This window comes from Aquarana catesbeiana, linkage group LG03 (assembly GCF_042186555.1).
Source record: "Aquarana catesbeiana isolate 2022-GZ linkage group LG03, ASM4218655v1, whole genome shotgun sequence".
Taxonomy (NCBI): domain Eukaryota; kingdom Metazoa; phylum Chordata; class Amphibia; order Anura; family Ranidae; genus Aquarana; species Aquarana catesbeiana.
This window is the reverse complement of record NC_133326.1, coordinates 655,413,354-655,439,237: the sequence shown is the minus strand read 5'-3', so window position 1 is coordinate 655,439,237 and position 25,884 is coordinate 655,413,354. Positions and strand designations below refer to the sequence as shown.

The 25,884-nt window shown below is 42.3% G+C and overlaps 1 protein-coding gene across 7 annotated transcripts in view; it reads left to right on the top strand.

Moving 5' to 3' along the window:
* Positions 1-25,884, top strand: part of CACNA1A (calcium voltage-gated channel subunit alpha1 A) — a 363,579-nt gene that overhangs the window by 252,607 nt on the left and 85,088 nt on the right. For 5 of the 7 annotated variants that reach the window (XM_073622743.1, XM_073622740.1, XM_073622742.1 and 2 more), the window contains 2 exons: positions 537-664; positions 9,567-9,663. In XM_073622743.1, the coding sequence (XP_073478844.1) occupies positions 537-664; positions 9,567-9,663 (225 nt within the window). Of the gene's footprint in view, positions 1-536; positions 665-9,566; positions 9,664-11,238; positions 11,336-25,884 lie in introns of all 7 variants that reach the window. The other 2 variants (XM_073622741.1, XM_073622739.1) reach the window with 1 other exon arrangement.

Here is a 25,884-nt window from a genome sequence, read left to right as displayed (position 1 = left end):
TGTCCCACCACTGTAACCCCCCTGCTTATCTGTCCCAACATTGTACCCATTTTCTCATCTGCTCCACCACTGTACCTCCCTGCACATCTGCTCCACCGCTGTATCCCCATGCTCTTCTGTCTCACTACTGAATTACCTTCTCACCTGTCCTAACATCTATTGTTTCTTTCTTGTTGTCACCTTCCTCCTAAATAATAAGATTGTAAGTAAACAAGTATTCAATGTACTCAAACTTTGAATACTTGTTTAACTTCTGTTTACTTGCAATTATATAGATTTCATTTGATATGAACAAATAACTATCATTTGTTATGCCGTACCTCATTTGTTCATCACAAGTTGTGTATATTTGATGTAACATTTTACCTTTTGCTGTCTATTTGCATACTAGGTACTTTTATATACCTTATCATTCTTTGTATTTCATTTTTTCTTTTACTTTTACAATAAACTTTATTGTGACAAAAAAAAGAATAAAAAGATTGTAAGTTGTGCACATTGATGCCATAGGTTAAAGTTTCTGTCCCTCTTTGCAGATGTTAAACCTGTTTGTTGCTGTCATTATGGACAACTTTGAATATCTCACACGGGATTCATCTATTTTGGGTCCTCATCATCTGGATGAATATGTGCGCGTGTGGGCAGAGTATGACCCAGCCGCCTGGTGAGTCAATTTGTTTACATTCCCTAATATAAAACCAAAAAGAAGGGGTCGGGGGGTTGGTTTACATGTGGCTTTGTACAATAAGATGCTAACCGTTCAAACTAACAGGTGTAGTAGGTGAGGCCAGCATTGACAATCCATTTACAATTTCTGTTTTGGGATGGCCCTATGTATTACAACTGCCGCAAACTTGCTTTAGCTCACTTATCAGAATCGTACTAAGTTTCCATAGTATTGGCCAGCCACTGAGAGTGGAAATGAAAACAGTTTGGAAAAAGACAAAAAAAATATTGAGGACATTTATTTTACCATCAGAAGAATAATTTGTTACCACACAGCGAAAAGGACCAGACAGCTGTAACTTGAGAAAAAAGCAAAATACCAGTGACATATACTATACAACAGAAGCACAATAACAATACTAAGATCAGCTGATGGTGATAAAGAAGGAGACCGATGACATCTACAAGCAGGAAAAGAATGTCTTATGTATATCTGAGAAAATGGAAACATTGACACAGTGGAAGAGATAATATTAAAAACGCAATATCAAAACCTAATAATGAATACAGTAGTAGGGTGCTTGTTTCTTTTTAAGAAACACAAGTATTTTCTAATTGGAACTCAGTGGCCATGGACCCAGAAATGGCTCCTGTCTCAGCTATTCCTGCTCCTGATCCAACTGCTTTATCACTTATCTGAGCGGATCCCATATTCAGTTTCTGAACTCATGCGAAAGGCAGATTCTTCTTTAATAGACTTCACCTAAATATGTTGTAGCCATATTTTATATATCTTGGAGATTATGCACCCAAGCTATAAAATCCAGTTGAAGAAGAAGACAATAAAAATGGTTGCATGATTGCCACAAACCCTGGAAGTAATGCCTGGAACACTGGAAACACTGGAAGATATGCCTGGAACACTGGAAACACTGGAAGATATGCCTGGAACACTGGAAACACTGGAAGATATGCACAGCTAAAATTCTAATTGATATCTATGCTGCTATAGCCTGCTTTTTTTTTGTGCAGGGAAATTTCTGGCAGATTATGCAACCACAGAGTTGTTATGAATTAATATGATTTTCTTGAATAAATGTTTGTAAAAAGCAGAACCAAAACCCATTGATTTAACTGTTTTCTTAAATCAGTTCAAGACATGCCGTGAATGATAACTGCCACAGTTCCTTGTGCCCTCAACCAAACCGTGAAGCCATGAAATGTCTGGCGTCATGACTGATCACATGTGCAGCAACGTGGCAACTGCAGAACAGAGGCTAAAATGGCAGCTTCCTTGGCTGTAAAAGATAGGAGGGTTTAGTTCCCCTTTTAGAAAGATTCTTAATGGATAAAGGGAATCCATTTTTTCTTTAGAGGTCTATACTAGGATTCTATCCTGAAAACCAACAAATGTTTTGCAGCAGAGTGAAGAAAAAAAAATAAGGCAATATTTTATCAAATCAATTTTTTTTTTTTTTTTTACATAATCAGGATTATTGAGTTTAGGCATAAGTGCTGCAACATAGTTATCTGATGATATTTTTAGCATCTGAAAGAAGGGTTTGCTCAAAGAAAAAGCTTCAGGAAACCATGGACTCACGCCACTGTCAAGTCAGAAGACTAAGGTCCAGTCCAACAAATGTTTGCTTCATCTTATCTACAGCTATCCAGGCATTATATGCTTTTATTATCTTTTTAGGTTTTGTATTTTTCTCAAGTAATTATGTTTTTTCTCTCATTTTCTATGTTTTTTATGTATTTTTTTTGTTTGTATTTTGCAAATTTTAGTCCATCGATGTTTTATATTTTATTATATACCTTTCCATTCAGTCATTCCTGCATATGTATTATTTTCTTGCCAAAGTTTACTAGTGACTAAACACATTACTTTTTCATTCTGCATCAGTATGTCTGGAGGTTATGGTTAAACTCTCAAACTGAATACTGAAGGATCAATTTGAAAAAAATATATATATTAAACTAAACCAAGTGTTGTCCAGCTAGAAAATGTTTATCTAAGGCCTTGTACATATGGCAAAAGCAGGGTCTTGTCATGTGTTCCTTAGACCTTCTCTGGAAAACAATATTGTGGCCAGATGACCCAGTCTACAGAGAGAGGCATTCTCCAAGCTTTGCTTGTATTTTAAAATGAGTGCAAAGTGCAGTGCCATCCTGCATTGACTTCATCCTTTCTGGCATTATGAGTTATAAAAAAAAAAAATCAGCTCATTGACATCCATTACTCAGGTATATGGGTTCTAAAAGTCTTTCATTAAGGACACATTTGTGCTTAAGATGTCACTAGGTGTACAGTGCCTCTCACCCTCGTACTGTGAGGGCTACAGGCAACCTAAACCTCTCTTTAGATCTCACTGTGCTTCTCCTCTAGATATCATATGATCGGTATGATTCATCAGGAGCAATTACCAAAGCTTTAACACAGGGGTCTCAAACTTGCAGCCCTCCAGCTGTTGCAAAACTACAAGTCCCATCATGCTTCTACCTGTGGCCTGTGGGAGTCATGCTTGTAAATGTCAGCCTTGCAATGCCTCATGGGACTTGTAGTTTTGCAACAGCTGGAGGGCCGCCAGTTTGAGACCCCCTGCAAGTTTAACACAAGGATAAGGAAATGTAATTCCAGTCTTATGATTGTATTTTTTTTTTTTAATTATTGGCTCTCTATTAAAATACAATTTTGACTTCTTTGAAAATAGGCATCCTTGATCCCTGATGTGTTAGCTTTAGCTTTGTGAATTGAGCCTATATAATAACTAGGAAGAAAATAACAAATAAGTCTCTAAAAAAACATTTTATACTGGATAATAGGGGAAGTTTGTATGTAAAACAAATAGATTGTACCTGGATCTAAGTAGTGAGCTTTCAAAGGTAAGTAAAGCAATTGATATTGCTTACCATCAGTCCCATGTGTGGGGTAGGGGGGATAGGAGGAGGAAGATTTCAACTTATGCAGGAGTCAGCAGCCCAAGGGACACATCACACTGATTGTAAGTAATGTCCCTTGTGCTGATTTTTAAAAAAAAATGTTGACTAAACTTAGGCTTTAAAGTGGTTGTAAACCCTGTAAAAAAAACAAAAAAAAAAAAAAACCTGCAAGACAAAGGAATAATGAGCTTGTATGCATAGCATACTTGCTCATTATGAATTGCTTACCTGAGATCAAAACCCCCGCAGCGGTCCTCGTCTGGTAGCCGAAATCTCTCCGGGGGGTCGCTGTGATTGGCCGTAGCCACGATGACTTCATGCGCGGGAGCCCCCCGGTAACGGACCATTACAACTGAAGCAACGGCACGTACGTGCCATTGCTTCAGTTTGCTTAAGTGCGCATGTGCCGATGACACCGGCACATGCAAATACAGGAGTATCTCCTAAACCGTGCAGGTTTAGGAGATATCCAGTGTAGCTACAGGTAAGCCTAATTATAGGCTTGCCTGTAGTATAAAGTGGTTGTAAAGGGTTTACAACCAATTTAAAACAGGGGTCTCAAACTGGCGGCTCTCTAGCTGTTGCAAAACTACAAGTCCCATGAGGCATTGCAAGGCTGACAGTCACAACCCTGACTCCTATAGGCAGAGGCATGATGGGACTTGTAGTTTCACAACAGCTGGAGGGCCGCCAGTTTAAGACCCCTGCTTTAAAATAAGGGTTTGCGAGAGGTTTTGTCTTATTGAGACTGCCGCACCCACCAAAACCTGACAAAAATTACTCCCAATTTGCCCAATCATGGGATTCAGACCTTTTTCTCCTCATTCAGTTTTCACTTGTAGTGCAAAGTGGATTTGCCTTTCATAAATAACCCCCATTGTGTCTATATTGGGGACAGGAGAGCTATCAGCATAGTCAGTACACTAATAGGGACCAGAGCTGTGGTTAGAGGTTGTCAGGGAAGAGTGGGCTGTAGTGCACTAAATTAACTTTTAGGCCCCTTGCACACAGGTGTTATAACTTACTGATGTTTACTCAGAAACTTGTTACGTCCATGTGCAAGGGGCAAAAAATTGTGTAAAGAGCTGAGTAATGTTGAGTATAGGGGAGTAAATGGATAGATTGCAATGCCCTTAGGTGGCAATCAAACATCTAATAATATTGTGCCACATCCTAAATAGTCTGGACATAATGGAATTGGGAATAATGGACTTTTATACGTGCCTATAAGGTCCATTATTCCCAATTCCATTATATCTATAGGGGAGTAAAGATGCATAAGTGTATAGACGTGTACAATACTTCATTGCTAGTATTTTAATATACTCATTTATGATAGTGTAAACATGCTTATAGACAAGTAAACACGTGTTTGCGGGTAAATGACTGTTTTCAAATTTTCTATTTTTATTTTACTGCTCTGTACTCAACGCTGTATTACTGATCTTTATAGAATGGTAGGAATACCGCGCTAACAAAATCGTAATAATAAGCAGCGGCATACAGTGCGATCACACCAAGATTAAAAAATTATATAAAAAACTGCGCTAGAAATTAAAGCCCATTAATGAATGACATCAAGGAAAAAATTAATCAAGAAAAAAATGTCCAATAAGCGCATAAAACACCACCACCGTGCGCCTATATATTATTGTGCTAATCCACCGTAGTTGTTGATTCAGCTTACCAGACGGCAAGCTTAAGAAGGTAAGTGGCTATAGCCCAGCCAAGGCCTCTAAGCTTGCTGACGCTCCCGGTGTTCAGATAGCAGGGGGTAAATCTCCAGGCTCACTGGAGCCGGCCGGCATACAAGATAATCGGAGCCCGTTCTCCTACTCCGAGGGCGTGGTGACGTCAGTGAGTGCCTTCCCAGACGCGTTTTATCATCATCTGACGTCAATGGGGAACGTCAGATGATGACGAAACGTGTCTGGGAAGGCACGCACTGACATCACCACGCCCTCGGAGTAGGAGAACGGGCTCCGTTTATCTTGTATGCCGGCCGGCTTCTGTATGCACAACTCTGCTGTTTTAACTGTGAGTGACTACATGTTTTATAATAAATATCTAGAAGGTATCACACTATGGCCAGTCTTTCTTTCCTCTGAGCTACCTGGGTTTTCATTGGAATATGTGGATACGGGGACACCGCGAGTGAGCCTGGAGATTTACCCCTTGCTATGTGAACACCGGGAGCGTCAGCAAGCTTAAAGGCCTTGGCTGGGGTATAGCCACTTGCCTTCTTAAGCTTGCCGTCTGGTAAGCTGAATCAAAAGCTACGGTGGATTAGCACAATATTCTATAGGCGCACGGTTGTGGTGTTTTATGCTCTTATTGGACATTTTTTTCTTAATTCATTTTTTCCTTGATGTCATTCATTAATGGACTTTAATTTCTAGCGCAGTTTTTTTTTATAATTACTGTTCTTTACTTTGCAATGTCCCATAGACAACAATGCATCTCATTTAAGATCAGTAAAAAAAACCAAATTTTTTACTCCGTGTGCAAGAGACCTTTAAATTACTCTAATGCCACGTACACACAGTCGGACTTTCAGATGGAAAATGTTCGATGGGAGCTTGTTGTCAGAAATTCCGACCGTGTGTAGGCTCCATCAGACATTTTTCATCAAAATTTGAGTCACACAAAATTTGAGATCTGGATCTCAAATTTTCCCACAACAAAATCCGTTGTAAATTCTGATCGTGTGTACACAATTTCCGACGCACAAAATTCCACGCATGCTCGGAATCAAGCAGAAGAGCTGCACTGGTTATTGAACTTCCTTTTTCTCGGCTCGTCGTACGCGTTGCACGTCACCGCGTTCTTGACGTTCGGAATTTCCGTCAAGATTTGTGTATGCAAGACAAGTTTGAGCCAACATCCATCGGAAAAAAATCCATGGATTTTGTTGTCGGAATGTCTGATCTTGTGTACGGGGCATTAGGACTCTTGCACCCTGCAGCTTGAAAAAGCTCAAACAAGTGCTGAAAGTTGTGGGAGTCAGTTAAAAGGAAAAAAACTAATGCCGCGTACACACGGTCGGACTTTTCGTCTACAAAAGTCCGACAGCCCTCTCCGACAGACTTCCGGCGGACTTTCGGCGGACTTGCAGCAGACTTTCTAACGAACGGACTTGCCTACACACGACCACACAAAAGTCCGACGGATTCGTACGTGATGACGTACACCGGACTAAAATAAGGAAGTTCATAGCCAGTAGCCAATAGCTGCCCTAGCATGGGTTTTTGTCCGTCGGACTAGCACACAGACGAGCGGATTTCGGGGTCCGTCGTAGTTACGACGTAAAGATTTGAAGCATGTTTCAAATCTAAAGTCCGTCGGATTTGAGGCTGAAAAAGTCTGCTGAAAGTCCGGAGAAGCCCACACACGATCGGATTACCAGCCAGCTTTAGTCCGTCGGCGTCCGTTGGACTTTTGTAGATGAAAAGTCCGACCGTGTGTACGCGGCATAAGAGTTTTAGTAGCAATAATAACCATCAATTATTTCATAAGAATACATATAGCAATTGTTAGGGCTCCTGCACACAATAATTCAATAATCCTAATACAGGATTCTTTAAACTTCTATTTTTATTTTTTTGGGGCAGAACTACAAACCTCAGCAGTCTTATCAATTTTTAGCATAGGGGGCACTCTGGGGTTTTTACAGCCTTAAGAGCAATATATCTACACTTCAAAGGCAATCTTAACAAATTATCTCAACAGACTCCCTAATGAGGCCATTCCCACTCTCGGGCCCCATAGCACTGTCAGGTTGTTATTGCTGCACTACATTAGGAAGATCTCCCATTAAGTATTGTCCTGATGACACCTGCTGATAGGGCAGGAAATGAGGGAAATCTTTCCCTCTGTATCCAAAGAGAAGAAACATCACTGCAGTGAGGGAAGGTCAACTGCAATTTAGGAGCTTAAAGTGGTTGTAATCCTTAGATTTTTTTCTCTTTAAATAACAAACATGCCTATACCTACCTGCTCTATGGTTTTGCACAGAGCAGCCCCAATCCACTTTTTCTGGGGTCCCCCGCCGGTGCTCCAGGCCCCTCCTCTTTATCAGGTGCTCCACTGAAATGGGAGCACCTGTGCGGGCTCACTCCCGAGTCCCACTGCTGCGTTCATTGACACAGACAGCGGGACTCAGCCCCGCACGCCCCCCACTCCTGTGTCACAGCTTTTGATTGATAGCAGTGGGTGGCAATGGCTCCTGCTGCTATCAATCTGTCCAATGAGGAGAGCGACAGCAGCTGGAGCTGCTGCCCTCGTACACATTGCTGGATTGGATCAAGCTTGGGTAGGAAAAGGGGGGGGGGGGGGGTCTGGGGGGAGAGCTGCAGCACCAAAGGTTTTTCACCTTAATGCATAGAATGCATTACGGTGAAAAATCTTAAAGGGGTTGTAAAGGTACGAAATATCTTTTTTTTTTTTTTTTTTTTAAATAACAAACATGTTATACTTACCTGCTCTGTGCAATGGTTTTGCACAGAGCAGCCCCGATCCTCCTCTTCTGGGGTGCCCCACTAGCGCTCCTGGCTCCTCCCCTTCATCTTGTGCTCCCACGGAGAGCCACTTTCCCTGGGGGGGGGGCACCTGTGCGGGCATGCTCCCGAGTCCTGCTGCTGCATCCATTGACGCACACAGTGGGACTCTACCCCGCCCCCCACTCCCATATCACAGCTTTTGATTGACAGCAGCGGGAGCCAATGACTCCTGCTGCTATCAATCCGTCCAATGAAGAGAGCGACAGCGGCTGGAGCGCTCATGCACATTGCTGGATCGGATTGGGCTCAGGTAAGAAAAAGGGGGGTCTGGGGGGGGAGCTGTAGCACAGAAGGCTTTTCACCTTTATGCATAGAATGCATAAGCCCTCATTCACACGAGGTGGACTCCGCTCGGTCTGCCGGCTCAGCGGGAGATCTCTTCATTGATGACAGGTCCCTCTCTGCTCACTGAGCGAGGAGGGGCTTGTCAGGCGCCGCTGCTGCCTATGGAGGGATCGGACGAAAACGGACAGCATGTCCGTTTTCATCAGATCTCACCCGATCCGCCAGCGACGGATCCGGGCGTAGGGCCATCCATCTGCTTTTAGCGGATCGGATCGGACCGGGTCGGATTTCAGCGGACATGTCTCCGCTGACATCCGTCGCTCCATAGGCTAACATGGAGCGCCCGTTCAGGTCCGCCGTCATAACTGACAGGCGGACCTGAACGGTCCGATCGCGTGAAAGGGGCCTTAAGGTGAAAAATCTTAAAGCTTTACAACCACTCTAAGTGATGTTCAGAGAAATGATGCAGCTGATTGAACAACAAATAAAGAATGAGAAGAAAATAATAAGAAGAAAATAGAAAAATTGAACAATGCAACCCAGCAAGTGAATAGTTTATTAAATTGGGAAAAGAGGTATAATAATAAACGTGGTTATTTTATTAAAGGAGGGGAGCCAAACTACAGATTATGGGGATGATTTACTAAAACTGGAGAGTGCAAAATCTGGTGCAGCTCTGCCTAGAAACCAATCAGCTTCCAGGTTTCTTTTGTCAAGGCTTAATTGAACAAGCTGACTTTAGAAGCTGATTGGCTACCATGTACAGCTGTACCAAATTTTTGCACTCTCCAGTTTTAGTAAATCAACCTCTATATCTTTTTAAAACTACTTAATGAGGAATCTGCTTGCTTAGAGCAATACACATTTTTTTAACCCTCTTACATAAAAACCTATAAGAGATACGATGGAGTAAAAAATGATGTTGATTTCAGAAAAAGAGAAGTTTGAGACTTGAGCCATAACTGAGTGATAATGTGAGTGTGTGTTGTATAATTCTATCATATTTACTAAGTCATACAGGACACAACACCTCAAGAGTGTATGAGTGCAGGGAGGGTCATTCATGAAAGCTTCATCCCCTCTCAACTAACTTCCCTTCTGTTCTTATTTCAGCGGGCGCATTCATTATAAGGACATGTACAGTTTGTTACGGGTTATATCCCCACCGCTGGGGTTGGGGAAGAAATGCCCCCACAGGGTGGCCTGCAAGGTTTGGAAAACCATTACAAAAGCAACCAAAACAAACCAAATTAAAAACACGAACTAATTTCCACAACCCTTACCCTATATCCCCTTCCTTCTCTCACCCCCGGATAATATTCCTTTTCTTCCTACCTTTCAAAACTAGCCCGTTGTTCCTTGCAAGAGTTTCAGCGGAATGCGCGATGCTTTCACCTACCTAATTTAATATATATATACCATATATATATTTTTAGTATCAAGCTGTACTCAGCTGGGTACACATTGTGCATCCTTCAATCTTTGGTTGCCAGGAGGTCAGCTAATTTAACCCATGGCAGCTAAAGTGTATATAGTTTTCAGAAGACGCATGGGCTTGCTGGGTTTTTTTGAGGGGTGGCCTGGGCTCGGATGATGTTTTATTTTCGGGTGGGGGAGCCTGCTTTACAGAAAAAAAAAAAAAAAAAATTGCTTGATGAAGGGGGAGGGGGCGGAGGAGTCTCAGGGGGGCTCCATTAACCATTCTGGATTCTCCTTCCACATTCCATATACCTCGCTCCCACACACCCCCTTTTTACCACCACCACCACTAAAAACATCTTCCTCCCTACTCCTACACCACCTTCCCGTTTCATACTGGCAGGACAAGGCATAAATCTCCCAATACCTGTGCTGGAGAGAGGTTGTAAAATGAGATCCCTCCACCTGCCAATGGACTCCTGTTCAAAAAGCAGATTCTGTAAAAAAAAAAGAAAAGAAGAAAAATGTGAGTTTCTATTGTGAGATCTAGTGTAATTTCCCTAGGGTCTAGCCTATAAAATGCTTGTACCCTCCTCCTGAAAAAGCTGACTGAGGTGTTATTGTTTGGGGCTGAGATAAGATTTCAGTTCCCGTTGTGGGTGATTTCTTTGCGTCTCTTCCTCAGGTAGTAAAGAGTTGATCTAATTTCTTTTCACTCCTTTTCTCTCCATGTTTCTCCGATTCCTCCCCCCTCCCTAACTGTGTCCTCGGATATGCTCTCTCTCATGTTTATCTTCCTCTCATTTTTTTCTTCCTCTTCTATACTCAATCTTTTCCTCTCTTTATATCCCTTTCCACTCTACCTTTTTTTTTTATTTTCTGACATGCTGAAATTCATATCTTCCACTTGGTTTTACTTCTTTTGTATATGGGTTAATCATAATAATTCAATGCACCTCATCTATTTATTTTCCTTTACTTGCTATCGTTTTGTTGGCTTGTTTCACGGCTCGTTTTTTCTTTATGACATATTCTTGCTTTTGCCTGGACTATTTATTTTATTAATATTCTTTCTGGCACTCATTGTACCTAAATGCCTCATCACAATAATCAATCTCATCAATTTTTCCTCTCTTTCTTCTAAGCTTTTTTTTTTCCCCCCTCCCGTTATTGCTTGTTGACCTTGGTGACTCTTGGTCTTTCATCCTTTCTATTGCTCTGTGTTCAACCTTCAACCGTTTCACCATGATCCATTGTACAACCTCTACTTTTGCTGATTATGTCCCATCTCCTCTTCTGCTCCATTATACCATGTCTCATCTGCCTCCTTTCCATGGCTCTGTGGCTCCTCTCTCTCTGTTCCCAGGGGTCGCATGAAATACACAGACTTGTATCAGATGCTCAGACTTATCTCGCCTCCCTTGGGTCTGGGGAAGAAATGCCCTGCTCGAGTTGCCTATAAGGTAGATCCCTTCCCCTTCCATAACTATTATTCCTTTCCTAGTCCGTTCATGGGTCTCATATTTTTTTTACCACCAACTAGAGGTAACTTAACACTACTGCTTTGTATAATTGTTATTTATCAGCAGAAGGGTTAAGAGATACCCAAAAAGAGTTGTTAATGTCAGGACCCTCTTGTATCACTTGAAGCCTCTGAACAGAATTGTGTATTTTTGATGTTCTTTTTTTTTTTTTTTGGTATTTTGATGTGGAGATGTGCTGTCAGTGTGTGTGTGTGTGTCTATGACTTGTTTTGTATGGTGGGTAACTTTGAAAACTTTGTTCCTACTAATGGGAAAGGGCCTTAGCTAACATGAAAATATTACCTAGCATATTCAGAAAAGGGAATGACTTGACACCCCTGTTACTCACTGAAATTGAAAAAATATATATTCTACAGTCTATAGTCAGTCAATATTAGAAAATATTTTATGTTAACACAAGAGTTCAATTACAGAATAGCATGTTCACATGTGAAGGCACCTAAGGAGAAAAGAATTTTGCAGGCACCTGAATAAAGACTGTATGGTTTACAATGGGGAAAGTATGACAGCCAGAATGAAATGATCAGCTGGTCATATTTTTTTTTTACAAGGTGGAATGATTAGAAAGTCTTTTCATATAAAATTGTTGGTTTGTTTGGCAACGTAGAATGTTCTCTAGGTCTCTGAATTTACAGTGGAATAGTTGTAAATGTTTTGCCTTATGGTGGACTGATCTGTAGGTTTCGTATGTGGTGGAGTAAACAGCTGATCTCTTATCTAAGGTGGAATAATCATTAGATGTTTTCTTACTAGGCGGAGTGATTGCAGATAACCAGGTGATCTCTTCCTACATGATAAAAAAAAAGTCATTTGATCCCTCATTACATGGCCAAAAATGTAGATCTTTTAATAAAGCAGTATTAAACCCAAAAGCGAACATTTATTATGTTGCAGCTTACAAATTTTTAGATGCGATGGCTGCATTCATTTCATTGCACTTTTTTAGGCTTTCTTTCTTCTATTTTCATCTGGTGATCCAGCCAGTGAGTCTGTTGCTTTTCAAGAGAAAAAGCACTTTTACCACTGACAGGAGTGCCTAAAATGATCAGGTTTTATGTATGTAAAACCTTTATCCCAAGTGAAAAAAAAAACTGTTTGCTGTAACTAATTATAAAATATTAGCTGGAGTTAGCCCAGGTTCACATTACCCGAGACTTCAAAGTTGCGTCACTTTCACGCGACTTTGATGTTGAACGCCAGTGCGACTTGCATGCAACTTCTTTAACAGAAATCAATGCAAGTTGTACCAAAATCGGACCAAAAGTAGTGCAGAAATGGTGCAGAACGGTTTCATTGCACAGAATCGGGTTTCGACTTCTGATGCAACAAGTGCTCCAAAGTCGGATAAGTGTGAACCGGGCCTTAAAGTGGATGTAAACCCTTACATAAGCCCAGTGAAGTGAACAGCCGTGGATGATACACAGGGATGAAACAAATCTCCCTACATAAGTTTTACATGTATATCTGCTGTCTTCAGCTTGCTATATTCTTTAGAAAGTGCACATCATGTTAGAGATTTTCTCTTCTTGTTCAGCACTGGGAGTGGATTCTTGGCATACAGCCAAAACAGCTGATTGGAGTAAGACCCCTTTCACACTGGGGAGTTTTTCAGGTGTTTTTCAGGCGCTTTAGCATTAAAAAAAGCGCCTGTAAAGCGCCTGAAAGAAGCCTCATCTGCAATCCCAATGTGAAAGCCCGAGCCCTTTCACACTGCCAGCACCCGAAAAACGCTGGTAAAGCACCGCTTAGGACCCCTTTCACACTGGGGCGTTTTTTGGGTGCTGGCAGTTTGAAAGGGCTCAGGCCATCAGCGCACTCAGCCCGGTGGCAAAAACACGAAAGCACTGCAAAGAAGCTGCTTGCAGGACTTTTTTTGACACCCTGCCAGCGCAGCGCCCCAGTGTGAGAGCACTCGGGCTTTCACATTGGGATTGCAGATGAGGCTTCTTTCACAACGCCTGAAAAATACCCCAGTGTGAAAGGGGTCTTAAGGTACACACCCCCACTCCACATAGGCAGATGAAGGAATGGGTAGAGCTGTGCTGTGACAAGACAAGCTCTCTGCTAATCTATTTATAGCAACCTCCCACAACACAAATTTCAGGCTGTTTTTATCTTAGTTGGTGGAGAACTTGTCAGAAGTTATTATGCTAATAACAGAAGAATGGAGCAGCAGAAAGACAGGGGACTTAGGGCTTTGGAGAGAGATAACACTAGAGATAGATGTGCCCAGATCAAATTTCATGAATCAGGTTTACATCCACTTTAAGCTTCAATTTGTTACAGTATTTAAATCTGCTAGTGCATGCAACATTCCCCCCACCTAGACTGACAATGCTGCTGTCCAAAGGTGACCCCTGTGCTCATTCATTCAGAGTGGGGGAGCTCTAAGGCCCCTTTCACACGGACGTCCCGATCAGGTCCGCCTGTCTGTTTTTCAGGCGGACCGGATTGGAGACTCAATTCTTCTCTATGGAGCGGCGGATGTAAAGGAAAAAGTGTCTGTTTACACCCGCCTACATCCAATCCGATCCGCCAAAAAGAGACGGATGGGGATCCATTCCCTTTCTTTCCAGCGGATCGGATCTGATGGCAGTCAGGGGTAAACAGACAAAGGGTCCGTTTACATCCGACCGCCCATAGAGGAGAGTGGTCTGTTTCTGTGGCTGCTCTGCTTATGCACATTGTCATCCACCTGCTCATCAGGGATCAGCAGACAGATCCCCTGCTGAGCAAGCCGCAGTCTGCTCCCCGTGAAAGAGGACTAATACAGGAGGTGTGTTACTGGCCAGATCACCAGGTAAAAATAGAGGGAAAAAGATCCAAAAAATAAATAAAAACCTAATGCATCCACCACGTCAAATGATTGGTAAGCTGCAATATACATTACATACAGTGCAGTACATATTACATTTTTGGTTTTGGGTTTAAACCTGCTTTAAATAAGTTCCATGTTTCTATTACTTGGTGTAATACAGTATACATCTTTCATTACATGTCAGGGTGACCAGTAAAAGTCCCTTGTTATATGGCAAAGTGATTTTTCAAAATGAACTACATGTCATATTACCAACATCAATATATTTTGTTGCCTCTAGTTAGTTGGAAGTATATTTGTATGTCTGTAGTTAGCTGGCAGAATGGTTTATAGGACTTGTCTAGAAGATGGGGTGGTTTGTTGGTCTGTGGTTAATAAACAGCTTATATGTCTAAGGGAGACAGCAGGGTGGTGTTTGTGTGTCTAGTTAGGTGGCAGGGTGGTCTGTATATGCCTGAGTAAATGGCAAGATAGTTTACAGAGAAATCAAATATATTATACAGTGTACAATAGAATGATGTGCCTTTTGCTGGAAAGCTGACTGATTTGGATGGGTTAAGGGAATGTGGAGGCAGAGATAACGTAAGATTTCTGATAGGGTTATTGTCATCCTGAATCACATAGAGATGAATCTATTACTTTTTTCTTTTCCTTTCTCCATCCTTTACTCTTCTGTTTTGCCTTTGTGTATGCCCCTCTCTTATCTCTCCACACTTACTATGGTAAGTTCATAATGCATTGGAAGGATGATGCAGGCCTGATCTAACCCTTGTCCCTTCCTGCTTGAAAAAAATATCCCATGCTACAAGACCAAGGAAGTGATTGCAAGCTACAAGTTCAATGAAGCTGTACTTATCAAAATCTACATAACAGAGCACACTCTATACCAGGGCTTCTCAACCAGGGTTTCATGGATCCCTAAGGTTCCTCCAGAGGTCGCTAGGGGTTCCTTGAGCAAAGAGCAATTTTTGCCTCTCAGATAAGTTCCCAATGAGACTATTGATCTTCTGTAAGGAGGTAATAATTCCCATTGACTACAAGTGTAAGGAGCATCACACTAATGTATCATGAGTTGTAGGTATAATAATATCTAGTAAGGGTTCTGTGAGACTGGAAAGTTATTTCAAGGGTTCCTCTGTGTTGAAAAGGTTGAGAGAGGTTGCTCTATACCGTTATGTAGATGTCTTCTACATGTATTACGTGATTTATAAGTGATACCCGAGTGCCATTATTGGTAAAATTTACTCTAAACAAAAATTAGTGGCATGCTGACATCCTCACATGAGTTTCCAGTTTTCCCCTACCAGTAATAGCCATTAATAAAACTCTCCTTCTGTATTGTAGATTTCATTTATTTATCACATTAGTGAGGCTGTGGCAGAAGGAATAGCTTGAGAAAGCCCTTGAGAAAGGACTACTGAAATGTGTTATGATGCAATTTGCTGAGGACCTAGAGTGCTGAATTTACTTTGCTTTCTATCATCAGGACTAATAAACAGGTTTAGCAAGGCCCAGAGGGGCATAGTCTACTATTCCTACCAGGAGATCTTACTCGGGCTGGGTTCACACCTCCGTGCAGAGCGGCTCACAGCAGGGCATCCCTGTTCACCATTTCAGGTCTGATTTTCGGTCTGAATTTTTGGTTGAATTCGGACCTGAAACTAACTAGTAGACGCACAGGACTCCGCAGCCGTCCCAAAGATATGTGAACCGGCTCCATGGAGAGCCGGTCACATGCGAATTGGATGCGGGGAAAAACCTGCATCCAATTCGCAATAGTGTGAACCCAGCCTTATAGACTGGTCAAAAATTTACACAAGTTGAACTACCAGTTGTAAGTGAACTGGGCCTTTAAATGAAAGTTTTGCAGTCAGTTTTGAGGTTTCTATATATATATATGATACACTTGCTATTTCATTAGGGTTGTGTTGGGGGGGGGTCTGAATATTTTTGTAGTCACAGAATAAACTAGTTAGCTGCATTGAAAATGGAACACTGAAACCTGGACATTGTTTTAATCATAAACATTGATCAGCTCTGCTCTACTGTTTTGCATACCACATGTATCTTACCAAATTCACAATTTTATTTTTTACACAGACAGTTCTAGTCCTGAAAAGCTTCTGTTACATTAGGCTGGGTTCACACTATTGCGAATTGGAGGCGGATTTCTCTGCATCTGATTCACATGACAGGAGAGTGTGACCAGCTCTCTATGCAGCCTGTTCACACATCTCTGGGGCAGCCGCGGAGCACACAACAGTAGAATCCCGTGCGTCTTTTGCTGCGTACACACGATCGGATTTTCTGAATGGAAATGTTGGATGTCAGGCTGTTGGCGGAAAATCCGACCATGTGTATGCTCCATCGGACAATTGTTGTCGGACTTTCCGCCAACATATGTTGGCTAGCATGTTCCAAATGTTGGCTAGCATGTTCCAAATGTTGGCTAGCATGTTCTCAAATTTTCTGCCAACAAATGTGTGTTGTCCGACTTTCCGAGCGTGTGTACCCAAGTCTGTCGGACATAAGTCCGAAGTACAAACACGCATGGTCACAATCAAGGACGAGCCGGAAGCGCTCGGTCTTGTAAAACTAGCGTTCGTAATGGAGATATCGGCTCGCAGTATGTCTTGTACGTCACTATGTTCGTAACTGTTGGCCAACATTTGTGTGACCGTGTGTATGCAAGACAAGTTTGAGCCAACAACCTTCAAACAAAATTCCACGGTTATGTTGTCGGAAAGTCCAATCGTGTGTACGAGGCATAAGGCTCCATTTTAGGTCTGAATTCAGCCAAAAATTCGACCTAATTTGGACTTGAAACTGTGAATAGGGATGCACTGGACACCCTGCTGCGAGCCGCTCCGCACACAGTGTGAATCCAGCCTGACTCTTAAAGCATTAATGGATAATGGCCAAGACTGCATTAACACTTCGTGCATTTTTATGTTTTGCACACAGATCAAAACAGAGCAAAGCTCAATACTAAATTTAAATTGTAAGGAAAGTAAATATTTATTTATTTATTTTTAATCTATGTCCATGCTAATACTTGTGCACCTCAGTAAATGCTTAAGAAAAATGTACATAACATGTCATTCACCAACAGTCACAATATATCAGGAAATAGGTCTAAAAAAAAAAAAAAATAGATAAATAGCAACACTTTTTAGGTCTGCCTTATTTATTTTATTTATTTATTAAAATGCTTAACCTACGCAGTCTTACCTGAAGGCCTCGATTGTGTGTGGAGCAACTTAGTTTAGCCCTACGAATGTTAACTCTGAGGTAATTCAGTCATTTTCCATGATCCTAGTGTCAGCTGCTAAGTGTTACTGGATTTTGGATGCCATGTGCATATGTGTATTAGAAGAAAGAAGTTCTGGAGTGCTGGACTCTGGACTAGGTGAGTATTCAAGGACAGTAAAGCCTTTTTTTTACTCTCTTGGTCCCCAAAGGAACCTTGCCGTGGCCTGTAGGGTCAAGTACAGGGCCGTCTTTAAGGCAGGGCAAAAGGTGGCGGCTGCCCTGGGCCCTGTCATTGTGGGGCCCAAAGCAGTTGCCTTTGCAAAGGTGTACTGACAGGGTGGATAAAGATGTAGGTCGCATGTAGGGCAGCCTATTCATTTCAATGGGCTGCTCTATGCTCTACAAATGCGGAAGAAAGTCCCAAACCTTTTTTCAAAATCACACGGTTCCAAGGCACATGTCAGCAGATGCGTGAAGGTGTCATTAACAATTAATGGCACTGCTGTGTATCTGCTAAAGGACAGCATGTTTCTGTGGTGTCAGGAAAGCGATTTTGCATGCGTTCCCAACACACACAAATGTGAAAGCAGGCTGAATGTCTCAGTTACATTGGTGGTCAGTGTAAAGCTTCTCATTACATTGGTGCTTGGTGTAGAATCCTTTCATTCACACTAGTGGCCAGTATGAATGTCCCCCTTACATTGGTGGTCAGTGTAAATCCCTCCTTACATTGGTGGTTACTGTGAATGCTTCTATTACATTAGTGGTCAGTGTAAACCCCTATTACATTGGTGACCAATGTTGAAACTCCACTTTATATTGGTAGTCAGTAAAAAAAAAATCAGCATTGCCATTGATCACACCCTTCCCTCCCCCAGCACTGCCACTGATCCCAGGAGTCCTAGGATCCCTAGGAGTTTTCTGTCTATTAATGGGTCCTCTCATCTCCCCAGTCCATGATGTGCAGGCAGTGAGATGATGTGCTGTAACCTCTAGCAACCAATCAGTAAGAAGTAATGATATGCAGTAACTTCTAGCAACCAATCAGTGAGCGGTATTGATGTACAGTAATCTCTAGCAACCAATCAACAAGCAGAAATCATGTGCTGTAACCTTTAGCAACTAATCAGTGAGCCATAATGTGTGCTGTAACCTCTAGCAACCGATTGCAATAGCAGATTTTGAGTCTAGCTGCTATTTTTTGTATGACTCAGAGCAGGTGGAGAGCGAAACTGCACGGAGGGGGGGGGGCCCAAGAAAACTTTTGCCCAGGGTCCAATCAACATTAAAGACAGCCCTGGTCAAGTAGATGATCAAGTAGAAGACAGAGAGTGCCGAGCTGCAGATGTAATTATTATTATTATAATACAAGATATATATAGCGCAGACAGTTTGCACAGCGCTTTACAATATAAAGGGAAACAATACAGCAACAATACAATTCAGTAGATTGGTAGATTGGACAGTTCAAGAGATTGGGGAATTAAGAGGGCCTTGCTCCTGTGAGCTTACAATCTAATAGGGAGAGGCTGGTGGAACAAAAGGTAATAACTGTAAAGGATGAACTGATGGGAGAAATAAAAGATTTGGTTTTATAGCTGAAGGCAGGATAGGCTTCCCTGAAGAGATGAGTTATTAGGGATCGCTTAAAAGTGGACAGAGTAGGAGATAGCCGGACAGATTGGGGTAGGGAGTTCCAGAGGATTGGAGAGGCGCTGGAGAAGTCCTGGAGACGAGCATGGGGGGAGGAGACAAGGGAGCTAGAGATCAGGAGGTCTTGAAAGGAGCGGAGAGGACGGTTTGGGTGATATTTGGAGACAAGATTGGTGATGTAACTCAGGGCAGAGTTGTAAATGGCTTTGTATGTTATTGTTAATGTTTTGAATTTTATTTGTTGGGCAATGGGAAGCCAGTGGAGGGATTGGCAGAGAGGGATGGCAGACACTGAACGGTTGGTAAGGTGAGTCTTTGTCATATTAAAAGCTTTTTAGTAAGAACAGCAAACACTTTTTGGGGGTTACATGGAAGTCCCTCTTAATCAGGGCTTAAAGACAATAGAAAGAAACTTTCATCAATTCTGAGGCGATGCAACATAGGGTTTTTATTAAAAAACATTAATATCTTCTAAAAAGATAGTGATATTGTATACAGTAAATACATATGATAATTAGTAAAAGTTTATTTTGGTTATGTTTCCGCTCTGGTGAATGTGGAACTCTTTGTAACCCCCAAAAAGCATTGGCTGTTGTTCTTATTTAAAAAATTCTATTGTTACAAATAAAGAATTATGTCTGGACAGACATTCACAGCTTGGCACTCTCTTCCATCTACGTTACCTATGTACATACAGAATCTCACAAAAGTGAGTACACCCCTCACATTTTTGTAAATATTTTTTTATATCTTTTCATGTGACAACACTGAAGAAATGACACTTTGCTACAATGTAAAGTAGTGAGTGTACAGCTTGTATAACAGTGTCAATTTGCTGTCCCCTCAAAATAACTCAACACACAGCCATTAATGTCTAAACCGCTGGCAAAAAAAAAAGTGAGTACACCCCTAAGTGAAAATGTCCAAATTGGGCCCAATTAGCCATTTTCCCTCCCCGGTGTCATGTGACTCATCGGTCTTACAAGGTCTCAGGTGTCAATGGGGAGCAGGTGTGTTAAATTTGGTGTTATCTCTCTCACTCTCTCATACTGGTCACTGGAAGTTCAACATGGCACCTCATGGCAAAGAACTCTCTCAAGATCTGAAAAAAAGAATTGTTGCTTTACATAAAGATGGCCTAGGCCATGAGAAGATTGCCAAGATCCTGAAACTGAGCTGCAGCAAACCATACAGCGGTTTAACAGGACATGTTCCACTCAGAGCAGGCCATGCCATGGTCAACCAAAGAAGTTGAGTGCACGTGCTCAGCATCATATCCAGAGGTTGTCTTTGGGAAATAGAAGTATGAGTGCTGCCAGCATTGCTGCAGAGGTTGAAGGGGTCAGCCTGTCAGTGCTCAGACCATACACCGCACACTGCATCAAATTGGTCTGCATGGATGTCGTCCCAGAAGGAAGCCTCTTCTAAAGATGATGCACAAGAAAGCCCGCAAACAGTTTGCTGAAGACAAGAAGACTAAGGACATGGATTACTGGAACCATGTCCTGTGGTCTGATGAGACCAAGATAAATGTATTTGGTTCAGATGGTGATAAGCATGTGTGGCGACAGCCAGGTGAGCAATACAAAGACAAGTGTGTCTTACCTTCAGTCAAGCATGGTGCTGGGAATGTCATGGTCTGGGGCTGCATGAGTGCTGCCGACACTGGGGAGCTACAGTTCATTGAGGGAACCACAAATGCCAACATGTACTGTGACATATTGAAGCAGAGCATGCACCCCTCCTTTCAGGAACTGGGCCGCAGGGCAGTATTCCAACATGATAACAACCCCCAAACACACCTCCAAGACGACCACTGCCTTGCTAAAGAAGCTGAGGGTAAAGGTGATGGGCTGGCCAAGCACATCTCCAGACCTAAACCCTATTGAGCACCTATGGGGCAACCTCAAACAGAAGGTGGAGGAGCGCAAGGTCTCTAACATCCACCAGCTGCGTGATGTCGTCATGGAGGAGTAGAAGAGGACTCCAGTGGCTACCTGTGAAGCTCTGGTGAACTCCATGCCCAGGAGGGTTAAGACACTGCTGGAAAATAACGGTGGCCACACAAAATATTGAAACTTTGGGACCAATTTGGACATTTTCACTTAGGGGTGTACTCACTTTTGTTGCCAGCAGTTTAGACATTAATGGCTGTGTGTTGAGTTATTTTGAGGGGACAGCAAATTTACACTGTTATACAAGCTGTACACTCACTACTTTACATTGTAGCAAAGTGTCATTTCTTCAGTGTTGTCACATGAAAAGATATAACAAAATACATACAAAAATGTGATGGGTGTACTCACTTTTGTGAGATACTGTATATAACATACCCTGTCTGATTACAGACACTCCTACTTTGGAGCTTGTCTTGTCTTATTACGCTCCCCATAACCTCCCTGGTGTGTTTTGCTGTTATCATTTCCTACACTCTCTCTATGATCTAGTGGTATAATGGCAACCTATGCTGTATATAGATCTACTGGTAGTAATGTTTCCATGCCCTCAGTGAGATCTGTTGGTAATAGAGTAGTCTTAATCTGGCCATACATTAATAATTTTAAAAACAAAAGATCTGATTCCCCCATTCACACATTCAATGCAAATGGGGGAATCTCTCTTGCTGAGCTATTGTATTCTGACAGCAGGGAGACTTCCCATCAGGGCCAGGGCAAGGGGTGAGAAGGAGGGGTGGTTGCCCTTGGCACTGTGGTGTCATGTGAGGTGGGGGCGCCACAAGGAGATTGGGGAGGAGGAGACTTGTGTTGCAAGGGGGAATTTGGGAGGCAGCAAGTTATTGTGTCTTTGTTCCCCATGAAGCCTTTGGTTCATGGAGTGTCAAGCTTGGTACACACTAGTCGTTTTTTCGTTCAACCCGCTGCAAAAGAAAAAAAAAAAAAACGAGGAGTTCGAGAGGAGATCCTATATTAACAATCTGATGCTAGTATAGCAATCTCCCCCGCTGAGTTATTGTGTTCTGACAGGGGGATAGCCCCCTGGCAGAACACACCAGTCAGCGCTCTAAATCATTGGCTGAGAGTGCTGATCGATGCCGATCAGCAGACCTTTTTTCGGTCATGCCCCTTTGACAGAAGCCGGCTGGCTTCTGTCGGACTGTCTGCTGTACACAGGGGCTGAATGTCGGACGGTTTCTATTGAACCAGTTGATACCACCCCATGTTTGGACCACGTGTACGAGGCTTCAATGTTGCTCCACCTAACAATCCATGTTTCTGCACAGCTTACTATCAATAAAGAGACCCGGTTCATGTAGGAAGAGAAGTATCTCCAATGCAATCGCAGAGACTCTTTTTTTTTTTTTTTTTTTTTACATCCAAACTTTTTTATTAATAATAAAGGACAGGACAGAGAATAAAACTTGTTACATTAAATATCACACCTAGTGCATAGGATGTACATTCTTGGATAGAAATACCAGTGAAGAAGGCAAAACAGACAGAACGTCCAAACCAGCATGAAATGTAGCAATACATATAAAAATTTTAATTTTACACATTTTGTCATTTTACAACCAAAAACATAAATGTATTTTATGTGATAGACAAACACAAAGTGGCTCATAATTGTGAAGTGGAAGGAAAATGATAAATGGTTTTCAAAATGTTTTACAAATAAATATGTGAAAAGTGTGCCGTGCATTTGTAAAATCTAGTGGAACCAATTGCCTTCAGAAGTCAACTGATTAGTAAATAGAGTCCACCTGTGTGTAATTTAATCTCAGTAGAAATACAGCTGTTCTGTGAAGCCCTCGGAGGTTTGTTAGAGAACCTTAGTGAACAAACAGCATCATGAAGGCCAAGGAACACACCAGACAGGTCAGAGATAAAGTTGTGGACAAGTTGAAAGCAGGGTTAGGTCATAAAAAAAATGTCCCAAGCTTTTAAAATCTCACAACAATGTTCAATCCATCATCCGAAAATGGAAAGAGTATGGCACAACTGCAAACCTACCAAGACATGGCCGTCCACCTAAACTGACAGGCCGGGCAAGAAGAACATTAATCAGAGAAGCAGCCAAGAGGCCCATGGTAATTCTGGAGGAGCTGCAGAGATCCACAGCTCAGGTGGGAGAATCTGTCCACAGGACAACTATTAGTCGTGCTCTCCACAAATCTGGCCTTTATGGAAGAGTGGCAAGAAGAAAGTCATTGCTGAAAGAAAGCCAAAAGAAGTCCCATTTGCAGTTTGTGAGAAGCCATATGGGGGACACGGCAAACATGTGGAAGAAGGTGCTCTGTTCAGATGAGACCAAAATTGAACTTTTTGGCATAAAAGCAAAAGCTATGTGTGGCGGAAAACTAACACTGTACATCACCCTAAACACACCATCCATCCGTGGCAGCATCATGTTGTGAGGATGCTTTTTTTCAGCAGAGTTAATGGGAAGATGGATGGAGCCAAATACAGGGCAGTCTTAGAAGAAACCTGTTAGAGCCTGCAAAAGTTGGAGACTGGGGTGGAGGTTCGTCTTCCAGCAGGACAACAACCTTAAACATACAGCCAGAGCTACAATGTGATGGTTTAGATCAAAGCACATTCATGTGTTAGAATGGCCCAGTCAAAGTCCAGACCTGAATCCAATTGAGAATCTGTGGCAAGACATGAAAATTGCTGATCACAGATGCTCTCCATCCAATCTGGAGGAGATTGAGCTATTTTGCAAAGAAGAATGGGCAAAAATGTCACTCTCTAGATGTGCAAAGCTGGTAGAGACATCCCCAAAAAGACTTCTAGCTGTAATTGCAGTGAAAGGTGGTTCTTCAAAGTATTGACTCAGGGGGGCTGAATACAAATGTACACCACACTTTTCACATATTTATTTGTAAAAAATGTTGAAAACCATTTATCATTTTCCTTCCACTTCACAATTATGTGCCACTTTGTGTTGGTCTATCACATAAAATCCCAATAAAATACATTTACGTTTTTGGTTGTAACATGACAAAATGTGGAAAATTTCAAGGGGTGTGAATACTTTTTCAAGGCAATGTATACAGAACAGTGCAAAAGGAATCCACTAAGTAGGTGAGTAAGATGAATGATACACAATAAGTACAGTAACATCTCAGGGATTACTAAACATACTCCAGAAAAATATTCTGCCTTTAAACAGTTTCCGTTAGGTGGGTTCAACATAAAGCAAAATACCAATGATATCACCAAAAGTGGTACTCACAGCTGTAGTAGCCTGTCCATCACTAATTTAGGGGGGCTAAACCTGGACCGTCCAGCCATCCATGCCATACTAATTGAAACTTGCATAAGGCTTTTTGATGTTGATAAGCAAGTTGCTCACGCAGTAGCAAGGAGTTAACATATTCCACCGATTGTTTCACTGTCTGCATAGTGGGAGCCATCCAGTATCCAGCGATCAGTTTACAAGCAAGCTACAAAAGACGAGATACCATTATATATATACCTTGTTGAAACAATTTAGGGTCTAATGCGCCCAATAGATATACTAGGGGATTAGTAGGTATCAGTGGTGGCCCGTCCATACAGGGTACAGGGGCCCTAATCCATGCGCCCGGCCCCTAATCTACATGCAGAGCGCCGGACGCGTGAATTTAAATGTTTTTTTTTTTTTTTAGGCACATGATTAGAGCCTGAGGCTCTAACTGGCTTCAAAAAAGGGTGGGCTCAGGGCACAGAACACTGCGCCCTGAGCCCACACTGTTGTGTGACAATAGCGAAGTAATATTCACTATTTTCTTCCTGATTCACCTCTCGGCCAATAAGGAAGCGGGTGCTGAGACCCAATTGGCTGAGAGGAGAAGTGATCGTATTGGCCGCCAAGGAGGAGGAGATGCAAGGGAAGCCACTGAGGAGGAGACACCGAGCAGGAGACACCAAGGAGGAGACACAGTGCGGGGTTCGCCAAACAACTGACCGGATGGGGAGGGGGGGGATTTGACGGACGGACCGATCGCGGGGGTTATGGTGGTTTGTTTGCTGCCACCCCCCCCCCAAAAATGGGGTACCAGCCACCACTGGTAGGTATAGTAACTTGATGACTAGTAAAATTGTGTGTGGGTCCAGTAACACTTACGTTTTGGACACCTCCAGATCGCAAAGACTGAGATTTACTAAAACTGGAGAGTACAAAATATTGTACAACTGTGCATTGTAGCCAATCAGCTTTTAACTTCAGCTTGTTCAGTTAGGCTTTGACAAAAAAAAAAAAAAACTGGACGCTGATTGGTTTCTATGTAGAGCTGCACCAGATTTTACATTTTCTAGTTTTAGTATATAAACCCCATTTTATGCAAATGATAAGTAGGTCTGTGTACATGAACAATGCTGAACCTTGACAGCTTTCAAAATGCTGATCACACAGACTGTATATCTATAACTTGCTAGTGCACCTCTCTATGCCATTCTGGGAATATTGTCTTTTACTTCTTATTTTATCTTACTCTGAGGCTGGGTTCACACTGATGGGAATTGGATGCGGGTTCATTGGCACCGGCTCTCAATGGAGCTGGTTTACACAGCTCCGTGGTGCTCACCGAGCGGATTGCACAAGGGTCCTGTGCGTCTTTAGCTCAGTTTTAAGTCCAAATTCAGGCAAAAATTTGGGCCTGATTCGTCATTGTAACGGAGAACAGGGGCACACCGGACCCCTGCTGTGAGCTGCATCTGAAGACAGTGTGAACCCAGCCTGAGGGGCCATCTGTTGTCATTGAACTTAAAAAAAGGAAGACGATCAAAATGGGCAGTTGTAG